Below are 20251 nucleotides of genomic sequence, written 5' to 3' on the forward strand. Positions count from 1 at the left end.
TTGTTACCTTCCCCCCAAATTCTAGCAGTCCACACTCTCAAAAGCCAAAGCGATGTTTCACTGTATGGTGAAATTCGAAGTGGTCGAATTTCATGAGATTACGTAATGCCGCAATTGCCAACTAATTGGGCACGCTTGGTTCAGCTGTAACCTGCCCTATCGTTTTGTTAAGGGTAACACCCAGCATGGTCCACGCCTGCGTCTCAAAAAGCAGTATAATCCCGCCTGCGTCAACTGCGGGTCAAACACATATCGCAACTGCCCTACGTTTGCTCAAGCCTACGCCCGCCAAACTTAATCCGTTCTTCCTTCCAAACCTACCCCCCGTCCATCTCACCAGACCAACCCCTCAGCCCCAACCCACATGAATATTTCCTGCTCTTCAACCTCAGCCCCACCCTTTATCCTATGCATCCACAGCTAGCAATGCTACTCGTCCCCCAACAACTTTCGATTCAAATACAGAGATCTAAACCCTGTTCAACACGTTCATCTCCCAACTAAGCTCCTTCCCCCCCACCTACAACACGATTTTTTCTCCAATGTAGAAGCACTTAGCATTACCTTCCTTCCTCTGTCAGGTCTACCCGGTTGTATTGCTGAATGTAAACTTAGCAGTGAGCAGGCAGAAAAGTCATGAAGTATCCAGCTTCCTCTCCATTCACATGCCTTCCTTCTTCTTAGCGAAATCTATAATAACTTAATTCCAGACATAAGTTCTATATCCCCAATTACATCACATTCCACTTCGACCGAACTACTAGGGATCGGTTTCGCCATTTGGTTCTATTAAAAGCCACCATTTTTTCAGTCGGCCTTTTGGTCGCTTAACATTGACTTTGATGTTCAGACCCATCTTGGCGAGTGAATTCTAGTTAGCGCAACCATGTCATCGAAGACGCCTTTCTAGCAATTTTCGCACGATCGGCGCAATTCCATATCAATCGTGGGCATCCTTATTTTAGATGTGACCCCATTAGTCCAAACTAACATCTTGGTCTCCATTCCCGCTAGATGCCGCTCAATGTCTTGTATAGTCGACCAACACTCAGAACCATAGAGACGGCAGGACGGACGTCAAGTTCTGTGGCTTTTCCCGATTTCATCCGTTTTATTGCCTCGTCGACTTCAGTTGTTCTGACGGATGGAACTGCTCCAAATGCCGGCAATGATTGTGGAAGTGGAGGATGAGCAAATTCTTCAGTTGAAATCTGCTCGAAATATTCTTATTATCTATCCGTCGCGATTCGACGGTCGGTAAGCAAAGTACGGTTTTTGTCGTTAACGCAACGCAAGTGTTCAATATCCTGTGCTCATTCGTTTCGGCTTTTCGCAAATCAATATATATCTCTCTCACCATCCCGAGTGTCCAGTTTATTGTAAAGATCTTTGTAATGGACCACTCGGGTGGCAGCGATCGCCTTCTTTGCTTCCCGGTTGGCATTCTTATAAATTTGCCAATTGCCAAAGTATCTCAGTTGAAGTACTGCTCGCCTGGCTTAGTGACTTCGACGGTTGCAGAGGCCGCTTTTTGGAGTATGTCCTTAATCTGGTTCTACGATTCTTCCACATTGGGGTCTTGTATACTCCTCCCCACAATAGTTTCAAGCTCCCCTACAAGCATCCTATCCACAGCCATCCACATCCTATCCACAGCCACATGTCTTTTATATAGATATATAATAAAATGCTCTTTTCAACCCATTGAGCCAACTCGACTGCCCTTCTGCTCCTCGAACAGAATATTGTTGGTCATTGATTCTTCCATCAATAATGGACCTCATGAATTTGTAGAGGGTTGGTAAGCAAGTAATCGGTCTTGTGTTTTCGGGGTCTTGCATCGTGTCCTTTTTAGGGACAACGCAGGTAATTCCCGTAGTGATGAAGGGTGGACATTCATCTGACCAACTAATGACCTGATTTATGCTATGTGCCAAGCGATTGGGTATACTGATAAATTTTTTGTACCAAAAATTCTGCACCCGATCCCGACCAGGACCTCTCCATTTCTTCGAGCTGTTCACTGCTCGTCGGTAACATCCGCAAAATATATGCCGAATGTGGTGATCCACTCCGCATGCTCACCATGCTGGGCGCATGGCAACCGTAACTGCACCACAATACACAAGTGATTGTAGTTGCAGCAATGACATATCAGTATACAGCCGAGATGCAATCTCATCATTGATTTGAGATAGAATTTTAGGAGTTCTTGGAGATGCATAAAACCTGGGAATACCTGGTCTGTGCAAAGGATCCATTTCCGAGAATTCTATGCACTCTTTTTGGAATTTGCAGTGCGAGAAGGTTTTTGTTGATGAAGCCGCCTCTACCCCATCTTGGTCACCAGTTACTGTGATGACCTCACGTCGAACACGCTCCCTGAATTTTCTGGTGCAAGAAGGCGTGTTAAGGTAATATACTAGTCCGCCGTTACCTTGTAGTAGGAGCTGATGATAAAGAGATTCATTTTCTCAGTCCACTTGATACGCTACCAGCGCGTGGTCGCCACAGATTGTGGCGAAACTGCTCCAGCAGTCAGAACAATGCTCTTGGTTATCGTGGTACCTAGACGTCGAACCACGCCATGATAAGCGCTTTTGACGCCGTGCTATAAATTCCGGGAGCTTGACCTAATCACCAAATCAGCGACTCCTGCCGGTTATCCGTTCAGGAGCTTGAATTCCTCCCACTTCTCATTTTTAACAGTCAGGTGTGGTAATAGTTTGCTCAGTGAGTAATCTGCAAGACTGCAAAGTTCCTGCAGTTTTCTCACTTACCCCCTCAGACGAAGATTGCCGTCGGTGAATATGTTACAATCCAGTAGAACTGGAGCGGCAACAAAAATCTGACGTTTGGTCTGTCGATATTCGATGCAGCTATATAGCGTTTTTCAAATATGCTTGTCAAAACGAGCCGACCCCGCTTCTGCGCGGGGCGAAGGCTGAAGAAGAAGAAGCTTGTGTGGAGTGAGCAAATCATCCACCAGGCACGTCCCTTCGTGCGGATCAGTAAACATCCGGCAAACGGCATACGGGATGTACACGTACATGTCAGGAGAAGTGCTTGCTTATGCGCAGGCCAAATAGGTGGAAGCAAACGCTAGCCCGTGGATAAAAATTAACTATGGGAAGTATTCCCAGAAATCAAAGAAATATTGAAGACGAGGAAGGGGGAGTTTGAACTGGAAACCCAGTACCAGCGGCTTTAGGAGTGGGCAAGCGGACCGGAGGAACCCTTTTCGTAAGAGCTTGAATCTAGGAAAGTCATCATCGAGGGCAACCTTACAACCTTACAATCGAGATTCGTGTCAAGACTCGGAAATGAATACGGATAGTTCCCGGATCGACTTCAATGCTGCTGTTGTAAAAAACAAGTGCGAATTCATTAAGGAATACCAGCTCACTGATACACGACATAAAGTTTTTCAATATCAGGGTAGTAATAGAGGAAATGCAGGTGACACCGCCGCAACATAGAGTGCACATGGGTTTTGGTGCAACCCAACACAGAATGCTCCGGACTGTCTGACAGAATGCTCCGGACTGTCTGACATAACGAACTCTTCTTACCCGTTTCCGAGCCAATTTCTACAAGTATATCGCCGATTCGAGTCGTTTGGATAAATTTAACGTCTACCCCAGTGTCTTCTTCGGCGGACTTCTTCGTAGAACTTCCACGAAAGGTCATCCTCCATTTGGCTTGATCAGGAGCGCCTCTGACTTTGGTTTGCCCCTTTTCTTCTTCTTTTGTGGTGATGTTGTCGTTGTAATTCACTTAGACTTTGTTACAGTGGAGTTATTGCTGTCGTTATTAAGCTTACGTTTTTGTTGTTGAATTTTCTCCTTTATTCGACGATCCTTGGTCGATTTCGTTACCACCTCCCGGAATTATTAGTACTGTTTCCTTGGCTGCAGATCCACGACGCTGGTGGCACCTCGTTTTGTGAAACAACCTTTTCTGGAGTTTCATTAGTAAGTAATAAGATCCAGCGGTTCTTCCATCTCTATTATGGCATTTTTGATGTCCATAGACATGTTTAGGTGGACGATGATAACAGCCTTCATTTTCTATTGGACCGCTCCGTACTTCTTAGGTAGCCTTACTCTTCCTCTCGAGAAAGGAGTGCCGCGCAACTGGGAGCTTGACAGCTTTTCTCATGGCCTTTTTTCTGACCTCCAGTTCAACGAAATCTCTCCTTTTTGATCGCTTGGCCTCTACTCCCCACTCCCTTTACGATGCAACTCTCTCTTTGACTGCTTCTCCATTGGGATAGTGGGCCTTCGTACATTTTCAGAAGGTGACTATCGTAACTTCGCGCTTCTTGCAAGGGAATTTATAGTAGAATCTGCTCCTTCTAAAAATTTAGAAATTTGTTGGTTGTGTCGTCGTAATTTTTGCTGCTGTTGTTGTCGTTCATGTTGTTATTGTAGTTCCGGTCCCAACCACAAGCAGCTACCTTCGCTTGAAAGTGAAGTTACCTTAAATGATAGCCATGGTTGCCTACGCCAGCGGGGGTTAACGCAAATCCTTATGCGAGTTTGTGTTCAGAGCTGGTATCAGGCGCTAGTCAGGAATCCGTCTCAATTGAGCCTGCACTGACAACTAAATTATGTCATAGCTTTGAACGTATTTGCATCCCTACGGAGACTATTATTGAAATTATTGAAATAGAGGCAGCTGTAACATTAACCTGAAAGCCGTTTCCACGAGATGTCACTCTGGTGTAAGGCAGAATGCCACAGCCGTTAGTCCATGTGCTACCTATTCCGAATCGTTTGACAAATTATAAATCCATTCTATGTTGTGTCTTCGGCGTTACGCCGCTTACGTTAATTATCCGGGGCTACCAACTGGTTGGTGTAAGTCAACTTGGTTCGGAAATAACAAACATTCAGCAACTCTACCCTGACTATCCGAGCCCATTTGGCCCCAATAGAAGCTGATACCCGCACATACCAGCAATAGCTTGATAAGTTGAGTAAAGATTTAAAAACATCACTCCCTCAAACAGACCAGAGAAGTGGTAAACGAGACCAGAAGAAGATTTCGAAAATGCGTGAAACTAACTTTTAACGGTTGCGAAGTACCAATTGATAGCGAAGGATAGCATGAGGTGTCCGAACATACATGTTTTTTATGATCCTTTAGAAATCACGGAGTCCAGATTTTGCTTCCTGTAGCCACTGACTAGCTGGCATAGGAAGCAAACTGGAAACATCACTCAGAAAAATGTTACCCATAGTCCGAAAAATTGTCGATAGGAATGCAGAAGTTAGATACAAGTTGTATTCACGTTACAAGAAAACCAATTGAATTCTGTCGAACATGACCCAAGAATTTTTCAAAAGTTTGTTTTTTTGCCGTATTTGAACAATTCTGTTATGTCTACCGTAAATGCCAAACCCGTCTGTGAAAACCTGTTTTCAATGAACATTAGTGTATTTCCGTCTGACCTTTGACGACTTGTGTGGGTGTGTGTGTGTCTGGTGGGGGAAAAGCTACAGCTTCTGAGCACTCAGGCCGTGTTGGCCCATTGTACTCGCCTCCCCCGTCTAACGGAATATTCCGGATGCGTTCACGTATCGCAGGATTTCCGTTAGTGGATGTGATGCTACTCGTCGTCAATTGTCAACTGGAGAACATCGGCACCAAAGATCTGATGCCTGATGCGTCCATAGGCGGGGCATTCACATAGGAAATGCTCCGTGGATTCCGCTTCCTCATTACAGGAGGGACACGTATCATCTTCGGTAACTCCTATTCTAAACATATACCCAGCTAGTGAATCATGGCCTGTCAGAATGCCCATAATACACCTGCAAGTCCTCCTGATTTTCGACAGGATAAACTTTGCAGTACGTATGTTGGGTTCTGGCAGAAAAAGTTTGGTGTGTCGAGCAGCATTTAGGCTCTGCCACCTGTCAATAAGGGAAACTTGTTCCCAGTTTTTGAAAACAGATTTAGCCAATGCTACTGATACCCCAATTGCTGGCTCCGGTCCCGGCATAGGGGAGATTGACCCCTCTTTCGCTAAAGCGTATTTCATTTCCCTCTATGCCACAGTGACCAGGTACCCAGAGTAGTTCCACCGTATTGAATCTAGACATAGAGTTCAAACGGTTTCTGCATTCCTGAACGATTTTCGAGGTGATCAAAGGGCTGCTCAATGCCCTCAGTGCAGCTTGACTGTCACTGCAGATTGCGATGCGCCTGCGATGCGACCGCTCGTCAATCACCCAGTTTGCCACCCTTAGGATCGCATAAACTTCGGCTTGAAAAACCGTTGCATATTGTCCCAAAGGAAAAGCCCACTTCTCGTTTTTATTCGAGAGGTAAACTCCGGCTCCAGAACCCTCTTCTGTTTTTGAGCCATCGGTGTAGAAGACTTCCGTATATCCCGCCACGCATTCCTCTGGGTCCTCCCAGTCCTCTCTACGCTTCAGGGTAACTAAATATCTTCTAGCAAACAGATGTATTGGGACACGAGAATCGGAAGGCATTGTAAGAACTGGATTCAGTCCTCCCAGTAACTCTTCCAATGCTCTGTGCCCCCCACATCCGTTGTTTTCCCATAGAACAAATCGAATTAGCCTATGAGCTGCTCTCATTGCAGTGCTTTGAATAAATATATCCAGGGGCTGCAAATTGAGTAGTGCATTCAGAGCTGCGCCGGATGTCGTGCTTATGGCACCAATGATACCCAGACAAACAGTTCTTTGCAGTGCGGCTAGTTTACGGTGAAAATCTTTTTGTCTCACCTTAACCCACCATACTACGGATGCATATACGAACATCGGCCTAATGATGGCAACGTATATCCACATTACCACATGAGGCCTGAGTCCCCATGTCGAGGCAAAGGTCCGTCTGCACAGCCCATAAGCTGTGAGAGCTCGTTTCATCTTTACCTCTACATGTTTGTTCCAAAGAAGTTTTCTATCTAGAGTGACCCCCAGATATTTCACTTCTTCGGAGAGTTGAAGGGTAGTACCCCTCATCCCAGGAAGGCAAAGTCCATCCAGTTTTCTCCTTTTTGTGAAAAAAACCATTGTGGTTTTATTTGGATTAACTGACAAACCATGTCTAAGTCACCAGCTGTCTATCAAATCAACGGCACGCTGTATATTCCTACACACCGTTCCAAGATCCCGATCAACAGCAAGTACAGCCACGTCATCAGCATAAGCTTGAGCGTGGATTGGCAAATTTTGCAGTTCGCATAGCAGTGAGTCGATCAGCATACTCCACAGAAGCGGCGAAAGCACACCTCCTTGGGGGGAGCCCTTCGTTGCTTCCGCAATTAGGTAGCGATCGACCCCTATCTCAGTGCACAACAATCTTTGCGTTAGCATAGCATGGATCCACTTAATTAAAGCATCATCAACACCATGCGCTCTGGCGGCATCACAAAGTTTTTGAAAAGGCGCGCAGTCAAAAGCCCCTTCAATATCCACGAACACCCCCATCGCGTACTCACCATTCAAAGTTGCATCCTCTATCTTTGTGACCAAAGAATGAAGAGCAGACTCACAGGACTTTCCACGTTGGTAAGCATGTTGGTTTTCACTAAATGGGTGTGACCTAAGTGCGTTTCCACGAATGTGACGCTCCACCAGTCTCTCCAAACCTTTCGGCAAGAATGAAGTCAAGCTGATTTGTCTGAAGTTCTTTGGATTAGAATAGTCATCTTTCCCAGGTTTCGGTATGAAAACTACCTTAACCTGTTGCCAAGAAGAAGGCACGTAGCCCAGAGCAAGACATCCTCGAAAAATATTTCTTAGAGGTCGCTCTAAATGCTCCATACCCTCCTTTAGCATTGCCGGATAAATGCCATCCATGCCAGGTGCTTTGAAATGTTCAAAGGACAGTATGGCAGCTCTCACCTTTTCATGGGTAACAACCGCTTTCGCAGTGTTCCAGTTCCCCTTGCAACACTTGCGTGTTGAAGGGGTTGACGACTTACCTTTCTTTTACAAACTCCGTTTCCTTGGGTACCTTGAAATTCGCAGATCAGTATAAAATTCATTGAATGATTCAGAACACTAAAAGCTTGGGACCCAATGCATCTGAAATTAGATATTTTTCCCATAAAAGCTCAGCGAAAATAAAATGAATCCCTACCAAGGACTCCATCCAAATTTAATCTATTTTATTTAACCAGTTTCGTTGAAAAAATGCAATTGATTTTCCTTTTCCATTTAGGTTTTTTAAATGCAAACACGGAACGCTATGCAAAACTGCCAGCCAACTACGGCCTAATGGATATCATCGCAGCATTGCACTGGATCAAAGAGAATATTGCAGCATTCGGCGGTGATCCACAAAGTATTGCACTAGCAGGACATGGAACAGGTGCAGCATGTGTTCATTTTTTAATTTCATCGGATGCAGTTCCTGAAGGTAAATTTCATTTAATCAAATTCTATTTCAGTATGTACATGTGGATATGCATCTTGCGTGTACCTTTCAAATTGAACCCTGAAATTGACACAGAACGGGATGAAATGGAAAACCAGGATGTTTTCTATTTTTATACACATTCCAGTGCGTTTCCATATATATTTTCCATTAACTTGGTCCTGATCGACCCTTTTTCAGGCGAATGCCGCGAAGCCCAAAGGGGCACGAATTTTCTGATTTACGTCTAAATACTTTTCAATATTCGTTGAATTTAGTATAGTGTGACAGGCGCATAGAGGTACAATACAGATATTAATTTAGTGTTCTGTACATTCGCTCCAGGTCTCGTTAGAAAAATGCTATATTGTAGAAGGCGAAAGAAATTAACAATAGAGTGGCGAACATCCTAGCCTAGGGTCATTCCACATTCCAAAATAAACTAGAATGTATAGCTATATTTAGATTGGGCAACAGAATTAATAGGTTGACTTGTGTCAATTTACGGTGCGAAAAGAGAAGAAAGGATGATGATCAGTCCTAAGCCCGCACCCAATTGATGTCAGACCTAGGACTCGTTAATCGCTAAACAAAAATTGTCTAGCTTCAGCCAAGCCTTGGTCCGAACTATGGATGGATTTACCTTGTTGTGTTTTGCGCGTATAACACAAGGAAGCGTATAACACCTGCGAGCCGCTTCGGCCAACCTGCTCTCAGGGTATTCCTGCGAAGCTGCGAGTTCGACTCTTTCGAGAATCTTGGGAATCCGGAACCTTATTCAGGGAATAGGAGATAATTGCAGGGTAACTATGCACTCCCTCCTATCGCAAGCGTAGTACCTAAAGTAATTCTGAATGAAGAGCACTTCGAATGTCATATTGACAAAAAACAGGCTGGTTTCTGTTGATACTTTCAATAGCGCCAGTATATGTGTAACGTCCCAAGTAGGCGCTTCGATGTGCTGAGTCTACTTAACCTGAAGGATCGAACTATCAATCATCTGAGTGGTGTAAAATCAGACCAAGAGCAGATTGATGAATGAGAGCCGAAGGCAATGCACCGTAAACACGTGAATTGTCTTTGGTAACCATCTGTCCATTTTACATTGTGTGCTGTGGGCCTCTTTGCTGAGACGGATGGATCTATGTGAACTATTCAGAACTGTATGGGCGCCATCTGCGCATATAAAAAGCTTATAATGAAAGAGCGGGTGGAGAACGATCAGTACAAAATGTGTGGTTTGGCGTTAAAGACGTCGTACCATCTCATTTCTGGCTGAACTGTAATAGCACGTGCAATACACCAGCAGGTACAATGCTCGATGTGAGGTGATTCATCAAATCCAAGCATGGGCTGATCATGGCAACATGTCCGGTTTACCAATATGAGCCGCAGGCATTACTTGATAGTTCTGCTTACCATTGTGCATACATGCAATAGTTTCTTTGCTCGATTCGTTCAGTTTTCTTTCCGGTATATCACCATTATAAAACTAATTCAGTCAAAAGCTTACAATTTGAGACTGCTTCACATCGTGAAAAGCCTCTTTGGAAAAACTACTGAAAGGAGGCGAACCGCAAAACGAAAATCGAATCTCATGTACAGAAATTTTTACGACGGTTTTCTAAGAAACGGCATGCCCCACGTATTTGCTTTTCGTCCTTAATTTACAAGCAGCACCGAAATTAAATATGCAATGCTGACCTGCATAATTTTCGATACCCTAGTTGCAAAACTTCCCACTCTCACTCTGATCAGTTCTCCCTTCATCAGGCGGTCTCGGTCCGGCGAAGGCAACATTTTGCTACACATATTAGATTTTTCTATTCGCTTCAATGTCTTCTTGTTTTTGAACTGTTTGAGGCTGTCGAGAAAAATGAAAAAGAGGGGGAAAAGGATCATTGCTTCCTTCCTCAAATAACCCAATCACGATAGTTGGTATACAACTAAATATAACGGGCCCCTTCGGGGAGTCAAATTAGTACTGCTGGGGAGAGAAACAAGGAAAATTGGATTTAGTAACTTATATCTGTCGTTCCCGATCTCTTTAACGTCTCCGAAAGACCCACATAGAAAATGTTCCGTGGATCCGGCTTCCTCATTTCAGGATGGACACGTATTGCCTTAAAGAATCCCTGTTCTGAACATATGCCCAGCTAGTGAATTATGGCTACTCAGACTGCCCACAACACTCGTGCCAGTTTTCCAGCTTTTCGGCAGGATAAACTTTGCAATTTTGCAGTTTGTTTGGCTTGGTTGTTTGTTCCCAGTTTCTGATAGCAACATTAGCCAATGCTACTGACACCTGCTATTCCATTCCGCGAATAAGGGAAATTGAACCTAACATGTCATTTCCCTGTTCACCGCAGTAATCGGCTTTCACTGTATTGAATCAGAGTTCAATCGCTTTTTACATTCCTGAAAGATGTTTAAAGTGATCAAAGGATTGCTCAGTGGCCTCAGTGCAGTTTGACTATCGTTTTAATTCCAATGCGTCGGTCCTTGAACCGCCCTTCAATCATCCGGGTTGCGGCCCTTAGGATTGCATGCACTTCAGTCTGAAAGAACGTTGCATACTGCCCCAAAGGGAAAAAACACTGCTCGTTTTAATTCGAAAGGTAGACTCCTACTCAAAAACCCTGTTTGGTTTCAAACCACTAAACAGATATATGAGGACCCGAGAAGCAGAAAGCATTGCGAAAACTGGACTCAGTTCTCCTAATAGCTCTTATAATGCTTTGTGCTCTCCACGTCCATTGTTTCACCATAGATCGTATCGAATTAGTTTATGAGCTGCTCTCAATGCAGTGCTCTGAATGAATAAATGCAAGGGCTACGCATTAAGTAATGGCACCAGTAATACCCAGACAAACAATTCGCTGCAATGTGGCTAGTTCACAGTGGAAAATATTGTGTTTCACCTTAACCCACTACACTACGGACGCATAGGCGAACATCGGCTCGATGATAGCAATGTATATTCACATTACTACCTGAGGCCTAACTCCCTATGTCGAGGTAAAGGTTCACAGCCCATAAGCTGTGAGAGCTTGTTTCATCTTTATTTCTACATTTTTGTTCCAAACAAGCTTCTTGTCTAGAATAGCTCCCAGATATTTCACTTGTTCGGATCTCTAGAAGGCAAAGATCATTCAGTTTCCTTATTTTTGTAAATAATACCATCGTAGTTTTATTGGGATTTACTGAAAGTTCATGCCTGAAGAATCAATTGTCAATCAAATAATCGGTGCGTTGTGTATTTCTACACACTGTTCCGAGGTCTCGACCAACAACCAACACAGCGCATAGGCTTGTCTATTCACAGATTTTCAATTTCGCATAGCGGTGAGTTGGTCAAAATACCGCACGGAAGTGACAAATTCACACCTCCTTGGGAGCAGCCGTTCGTCGTTTCCGCTGTTAGATACCTATCCACACCTACTTCAGCACACAATAATCTTCTTGGTCGCATAGTATAGATCCACTTAGTTAAAGTTTCATCAAGACCGAGAGCGGTACTGATGTGTATTGAGTGCAGGCGCAGCAGGTCTACCAGTGGATGAGAGGCCTATCTAACACCTTTGCTGCAACGAAGGCGTACGCCGCCGGAGTTTTACAGCGGGAGCTTCACGCGCCCATGGTACCCGAACCTCCAATGAGGCTTCGTCGTGAGAACCACTTCAGGTGAATCTCTTGCAGACTCGGGTTTGATCGTGCACCTTGAGTACGGCCGACGGCACTCCCCAACAACTTGATTGGAATCAGCTTTTCGTGCAGAATCGCTACCGTTCTGTATACAAAACAATACAACATAATACATAGCACTCAAGACAACATTCCGTCGTCGCATTGAAACGTTTATCTGCTTGCAAGGCACTGGAAAAAATCGAACATACCGTTCACTACGGGGATTCCCATGTCATTTAGATTACGGATGTCGCAATATTCTGAACAGACACAGAGGATATGAAACCAATCCTCTGAGTCAGGCCAACACAGAACATAATCCGCGAGAAGAGAAACTCAAGCTCAAACTGCAAACTACCATGCCCCTTCAGGAGGAAGCCCATCTCAAGCCCAAAGTCCACGATGTAGCTCCATCTGGCAGACAAACATTTCACGTGCAGATATGCACTTTTGTCCTATTCAAGCTGCAGCTTACACTCTCGTAAGCTTTGGCATGCCGGACAACCTCTAGCTGGCAAAGAGGAACACCCAACAACACCTGCATGGCGTCGGGCGAGACACAGAAAGATACCCTAACAAAGCCACTCGCTGGCAAATATAGAGTAATTTCCTGCCCTTCACCGGCAACGTAAATCGTATAACAGAGGGGACTCATAGCTAGAACATGCACCAAAGAGTCCCACATATATGGATCTACCAGCTCTTCTGCTTAGACCCCATTTACACCGCATAACACGCCTCAACATACATACAAATTTAGTAACACCTCCATGCGCTCAATCGGGTGCCGGTACCAGGACATACTTTCCGCGATTATGACTGTCCAATATTTTAACCATACTCCGTTCGATTTAAACGAAAGAGGACGACGTAAATATCCTTTCGACCTCATCGCGATGGTTTTAGCCATCGAGAGCGCGACACCGACTTGTTGAGACCACGTATTAACAATATGCGTGCACTTAGCACTCCCCTGTTGAAGCTCAAGTCGGTTATTCCCCGCAACCAGAATGAGGAGATCATCTTCGTCTGCAACGCATTCATCCAGGAAAGTTAGTTCGCCCACCTCAGTTCACTCATCATCAGGTTCCATATTAATGCACCTGCGATATATCCTTGAAAGCAGCCGCGCTCCACATTCACCGGTCCATGCCCCTTGACACCTTGGATTTAAAAAGTGGCAGAATTCAGAAGAGCACGCTTAATAATAATAATCGTTGGCGCAACAATCCAATTTGATCAGGGCCTTCAAGTGTGTTAGATCACTTAATTCAATACCGTAACGTTACACTATAGGAGGCAATGGGATCAACATTGCACTCGAGATTATTACCCTGATTTGACTCAGGCACTTATTCGCAGCCGAATCGACTGGTATCCGACGTCAAATCATGATATAAATCCCACCGCCACCAATGAGATTTGCACTGCGACCTTCCGTATGACAGCCATTTACCAGATTATATTGCAAATAAAGAAGCTGACGAAGTATAGTAGGATTCCTAGATATAATGCAAATATTCGGTATGATTTGGCACAGAGGTATTTATTAATAAAATTTAATCATCATCATCAACGGCGCAACAACCGGTACCCGGTCTAGGCCTGCCTTAATAAGCAACTCCAGACATCCCGGGTTTGGGCCGAGGGCCACCAATTCGATACCCCTAAAAGCTGTCTGGCATTTTGACCTACGCCATCGCTCCATCTCAGTCAGAGTCCGCTTCGTCTTCTTCTTTTTTTACCATAGATATTGCCCTTATAGGCTTTCCAGGCTAGATCATCCTCATCCATACGGATTCAGTGACCCGCCCATCGTGACCCATTCAGCCGGATTTTATCCACAATTTAACGGTCATGGTATCGCTCATCGTCGTTATGTAGGCTACGGAATTGTCCATCCTCATGTAGGGGGTCAAAAATTCTTCGGAGGATTCTTCTCTTGAACGCGGCCAAGAGTTCGCAATTTTTCTTGCTAAGAACCCAAGGCTCCCAAGACATGAGGACTGGGAAAATCATTGTCTTGTACAGTAAGAGCTTTGACGCTATGGTGAGACGTTTCGAGCGGAACTGTTTTTGTAAGCTGAAATAGGCTCTGTCGGCTGACAACAACCGTGCGCGGATTTCATCATCGTAGTGTACTTTGTCTTGCCTTCATTGATCTGGTTGAAAGCAGTTTGTACGTTTGGAGTCATTCTTCCCATGATGTCGATATCGTCAGCATAGGCCAGTAGGTGGGTGGACTTAAAGAGAATCGTACCTCTTCCAATTACCTCATTTTCAGACGCATACATATTGCTTGTTTCCATTTACCGAAACGCTATGTCCACGTGAAACAAGAGAGTGCCCTCATTATACAGCATGAGATCAGAGCAGAAGTTTCTCAAGGAAATGTGCTGCGACGTATACTATATTTTATCTTTACAGCGGAGTTTCCTCTTCAAGAGGCTAATAACTACAGCTACCGTTGCTAAAGATACCACATTTTTTTTTAAAGATCTCAGGTATTCCCCAAACTGACTTTTTCCAATCCTTTGCCTATGGCCGAGCAAATTTTCAGCCAAAGGTAACATTTATCACCAATGGATGAGGGATTCGACGACTGGTTGTCACGCCGTCTGAGATTTGCAAAGCACTTCAACCCACGCAGTCGCTGATGGAAAAAGTCACCCTTACTTACTTGTGCCATGACCATACCGTGCAAATATGATGGGCTGCAATCATAGTGATCCTGGACCTGGACTTGCTGAACATCCGGAATGGCAAATTTATTTTCGCAGAGGTTCAATGTGTGGGGCGGGAAATCGGAAATCGGAAATGGGATAATTTGGGCCGATTCTGATAAGGTACGTATAGCCTCGGATTTTCCGCGTCCGAAAATCGTCATTGGAATATGTCCGTCTTAGTGATTTGTGCGAATTAAGCAATGCGCCCTCATTGAAACAACACAACACGATAGTTTTTGTAATGCCACTGAAGATCAGACGACATGAAAGATTGGTTAACAACCACGGGGAACGACATGACTTGACAGAATATTGGCTGTCCTATGTCCCCATCCCCTTAATATCGGACCGAACCAAATGAAGAGGTAACTTACTCCGACTTTTTTTGGTCTATGGACTCCTCTTGTTGGAAAAAAAAATAAAGAAGGAAAAAGGCGGCTTACGGTTTCATACCAAGGGAGAGAAGAACTCATGAGGCGCGGCCTCATCAAAGCTGACCAAAGCTTTTAAACCAGTTAAATGTCTGCGCATGTTTCAATACACAGACAAATATCTATGCCCGCGTCACATAAATGTTTGCGCAGATGTCTAGCAAATCTCTGTGTCTGCTTTAGAGATTAGACAGACAAATCTCTGGGTCAGACAAATGACAGACCTCTCTGACATCTGGAGCAGATTCAGACATTTGTTTGACTAATGTGTGTCAGATGTGAGCGGCACACACAGACATTTGTCTGGTACAAAAACAAACTTTGTCTGTGCCAGACATTCGTGACAGATTTTGTCTCAAACATATACATATTTGTCTGCCTGATTTTTGTTGCCAACGCGGACATTTGTTTGTCAGATGTCTGATTCCGAATCAGAAATTTGTCTGACGAATGTCTGTCTGATGTCTGAAGCAGACACCGACATTTGCCTGATACTAGCGCCGTTGTTTCTCTGATGCAGAGGTTTGTCTGAAACCGTCATTTATACATACGAAGCATACGTTTGTCTGACATATACACATTTGTTCCGTCATGGTATAGGGATACCAAGTTCTTTCATGGCCGTGTGAAGTGTTACGTTTGCTATGCTATCGTAGTCGACCTTAACGTCGATGAAAAGATGGTGCACCTAATGGCAATATTCCAGCAGTTTTTCCATCGCTTGCCGCATAGAGAAAATCAAATCTGTTACTGATTTGCCTGGAGTGAAGCGTCTTTGGGCTGGGTCAATGATATTTTCGTCCTTTAGGGCAGTCCGGCCTAACAACATAGTGGAGAATATATTATCGATAGTACTCTGCAACGTAATACCCTTACAATTGCTGCACTGCGCGATATCTCCCTTTTTAGGTATGGGTAAGATAATGCCTCGTTGCCAATCGTCAGGCATTGATTCGTTGTTCCACACCTTGAGAATAAGTTGATGAACCGCTTGGTATAATTGGTCACCTCCATATTTAACCAATTCGGCTGTAATTCCATCGGCTCCTGACGACTTATGATTTTTAAGCCGATGAATTGCACGGGCTACTTCTTCTGTACTTGGTGGTGGCAGTATTTGTCCGTCGTCTTCAGTTGGCGTGATCTCCAACTAGCCGATATTCTGGTTGTTCAGCAGTTCATCAAAATCCTCAACCCATCGCTCCAATATGCCCATTCTGTCGGAAATCAGATTTCAATCTTTTTCTCGGCAGGATGAGCATCGATGCGTGTAAGGTTTCATCCCACTGACCTATTGGTACAACTTCCGTGCCTGGTGCGGTTGCTCCCTGTACTTTTCTAGATCACAGACTTTTTAGTTCTCCCAGGCTTTCTTTTTCCGTCTGTAAAGTCATTTCTCCACTCAACGGAGTTCGTGATAATTCTCTGCGCGTGCGAGAATGCAGCAATACTCGGTATGGGGCATTTTTTGGTTTCGTTAGCTTACATTCATCGTTGAACCAGCCGTTCCGACTTTCTTTGCGAAAGGGGCCAAGTATATTTGTGGCCGTATGAATAACATCATCTTGCAGGTGATTGTGAATATGATTTGTTGATTCTTCATCTCTAGGATCTCTGTTGACTGCGGTTATTGCGGCATGTATTTCCTTCTTATAGATGTTAAGGGAGACTGTGTTATAGATGGCCTCAGTGTTAAATCTCACTTGTCAGAGGAGATTCTAGGTGGTATTATAGTTCAAGCCCGGAGCACCATGCCAACAAGATAGTGATCCGACATTAGTGATAGTGTAGTGACATTCATCAAGGCTGAGAGGTGGCGGCGTACAATCAACACGTGATTAATTTTTTTGAAAGGTCCTGGAGAGGCCCACGTTTGTTTGTGTACCGCTTTCCATGCAAACCGGGTACTTCCAACAACTATTTCGTGCGACACTGCTAACTGAATAATCCGCAGTCCGTACGTGCTCCGTCCCTATTTGACTGTTAAAATCCCCAAGTATGATTTTGATATCATACTTGGGACAGGCTTCGAGGGTTCGTTCTACTGCCTCGTAGAAGGAATCCTTCTCCGACTATGCAGTCTCCATTGTATGGGCGTGAGTGTTAATGAAGCTTATATTTCTAAATTTGCCTCGGAAGCGCAAAGTGCATAGCTTTTCGCTAATGTTTTCAAAGCCGATAACAGCATTTCTTGGGTAACTAGAAAACCTACTCCGACCACATGATTTACCGGATGGCTATTATAATATATGGTGTAGTGGCTCTTCTCCAGGACACCGGTCCCTAACCAACACATGTTCTGCAACGCTGTTAGATCAGCCTATATTGGGAAAGGCAGTTCCTTTTCTGTACAGGGACTGCACGTTCCATGAGAAAATGCTCAAATCGTTATTGCGTTTACGTTACCTAGTTCGTCGTTGTGTTGTCAGTCCAATCCGAGGCTCGTTTTGTGACTTCGTGACAAGTTGCTTCCTGTGTAGGCTTGTCAGCCCTACCAAATCCCCAAATTTGTCTCGTCTTTAGGAGCGCGAGATTCGGCTACATCCACCTCCACCTGCAGCGTTTCGTTAAGAAAGTGCTCCCACCACCACGTGGAAGTGGAGGTAGGGTGGTGATAGGGTTTGATAGTAGAGCTGTTGGTGTTGGTTCAGCATGCGTTTCCCAGGTTTCATACTCCATCGTGGGTCCCAATCCACGTTTTGCCCTACCCTTGGACCACCCACCAAATACAATACTTAAAAAGTCAGACTTTCAAAATGGTTCGCTGATTAACCAGGCAGACTTCCACAGTAGGCGTTGAGGTTGCATGGATTTCCGTTGATCATAACACTTAGAAAAGATACATCCTCTTTTCAATTGTTTATCTCGGATGTGGATTTTAGTCTATTGAAAGTTTGCTAGGTCTGGCTGGAATAAAACAAAACCTACTTATTAAAGAAAGATTTGGAAGCTCAATGCACTCACTTGTATGACGGTACTATGTCGAGGACCATTCATATCCTTCGGTATCCTTTTAGTTATTTTAACATAATTAGTGCTTAGAAAAAGTGTTAATAAATGATCGTATATATATATATCCTTTTGTTTGTTTCTCCTATTTCAGGTTTACTTTTCAATCGAGCAATACTGATGTCAGGATCAGGGCTTGCGCCGTGGTCCCTGGTTGGGAATCCGTCGAAGTACGCTGCAATTGTATCGCATCACGTGAATTGTTCGCCAGATTTACCGCACGCAAAACTTATGAAATGTTTACGAGAGAAATCCCTAGACCAACTTTTATCTGTGCCCATACCCCAGCCCGAATTTGGCTACGCTTTCGGGCCAAGTATCGATGGAGTGGTAATTGATGTCGGCGAAACGGGCTCGTCGACAGCCGATACGGGTAATTATGACTATGGTATACCAACCCCAAAAAGTTCACCAAAACAACCGAATACCTTAAATTTAATTAATTCAGTGCTGATGCGGAAGAACGCTATCAACAAATTATCGAAGTAAGTATGAATGCGGGTGTACCTCGCGAAACTGATGAAGTTGTAATTAGTTCGCTGCTTTTGCTTGCATATGGTGCCCAATTTATTTTCAGTTTTGGATTAGATACATTCATGGAGACCTTTGAAGTTGCGTTTTGTTTCAATTTTAAGCGTATTTCAAATCCCAATCGAATGGGACTTGAATTCAATGAAACCCATATGTGCCGTGGGAGTGGAAATACATTCCACTTCATATTATAATCTGCTGCAAAAAAAGTTCAATGGAAATGGGGTTCAGCTAGGAATTCATAGTCGGAAATACGCAATATGAGAATAATTCACCTTTGTTCCAATCGCGACCACCTACGCTCTTTTTGTACCTTTAGAATATCCATATTGATTGTTCTATTTCTGAAAAAGCAGCACCCGCTAAAGCGCCAGAGATTTAATTGAAAGTGGTGGTCTCTTGTTACACCTTTAATTAAGCTTTTGTGTTAGCAGTAGATTATGGAAATTCTGGTAGGCAGCCATCATTCAAAATTGGAGTTGGGTATTATGTTATCCTGTTCGTATCGGTTTGCAGGAAAAACTTAGGTTACTACCTATATACCCTAAATAGTAGTGTAATAATTAAATTTCTTTAGGGCAATGGTTAAATGACGATATTTATGGACCTGGACCACAGACAAATATTTCAAGTCAAAGTAAAGATTGGTTCTGAGATCCTGGGAATTCACCGTCAATCAGGGGGGGGGGGTGTTATAGTATTCAGTGGTTTCAGGACATCGTTGTTTCTCCTGTAGTCATTTGTTTTCCTATTTCATAGAAATCTTTTATTACTTCCATTATCCCATTAAAAATTTCGTGTATCCCACCCCCTTCACAGTAATAATAACATAATCTCTTACAACCCTACATTCTAATATAATATTTGGAAACAAAATTATCATTAACCCCATTTAGCGTCGCATGCTATGTATGTTTTTATACGAGCCTGCAATTTAGTGCATTTTTCCGAGTGGTTCGGTGAAACTGCCGAATTAACACTGTACTAGTTGCTTGGAACTTTTTGTAAAAAAAGATTTTAGAGGGCATTGTTTGATGCAGAAAAGGCACATGAACTGCGTCGCATATATTTAGGGCTTTATAAAGTGCAAATTTCTACTAGAGATGAACTCTTACCAATAATATATACATAATGTTCATTGACCACTAGAGGGTAATCAGCGAAATTTACAAATTTGTTCTACAGGAAAAGGAATTTTCCTAAGAGCTTATTAGTGCATCATACTTGATGTTTCCTTTTGGTTAATTTTCTTCAACTTCTTCTTTTCTTCAAATTCATCAACTTTTCTTCAAATTCATCGACACGCTCTTGGTCTAACTGTACCCACCCAGAAGATTAGAAAATCGACCCTTCAAGTTAAGTGAAGTCAGCCCATAATCTGCTTAACAAACAGCGGGATGCAAGGGACTCGTCTGGTCCTTGGCAGAATTTGGATGATGCATTCGCAATTCGGACTATTATCAACTT

General features: G+C 43.8%; 1 protein-coding gene across 2 annotated transcripts in view; it reads left to right on the forward strand.

Moving 5' to 3' along the window:
* LOC119659948 (neuroligin-4, Y-linked) overlaps window positions 1–20251 on the forward strand; it is a 148450-nt gene that overhangs the window by 104526 nt on the left and 23673 nt on the right. Inside the window, exons 5-7 of one of the 2 annotated variants that reach the window (XM_038068295.1) lie at window positions 8206–8403; window positions 18348–18626; window positions 18702–18738. In XM_038068295.1, coding sequence (XP_037924223.1) covers window positions 8206–8403; window positions 18348–18626; window positions 18702–18738 — 514 coding nt within the window. Of the gene's footprint in view, window positions 1–8205; window positions 8404–18347; window positions 18739–20251 lie in introns of both variants that reach the window. The other variant, XM_038068294.1, reaches the window with a different exon arrangement.

Source organism: Hermetia illucens, chromosome 6, assembly GCF_905115235.1.
Source record: "Hermetia illucens chromosome 6, iHerIll2.2.curated.20191125, whole genome shotgun sequence".
NCBI lineage: Eukaryota > Metazoa > Arthropoda > Insecta > Diptera > Stratiomyidae > Hermetia > Hermetia illucens.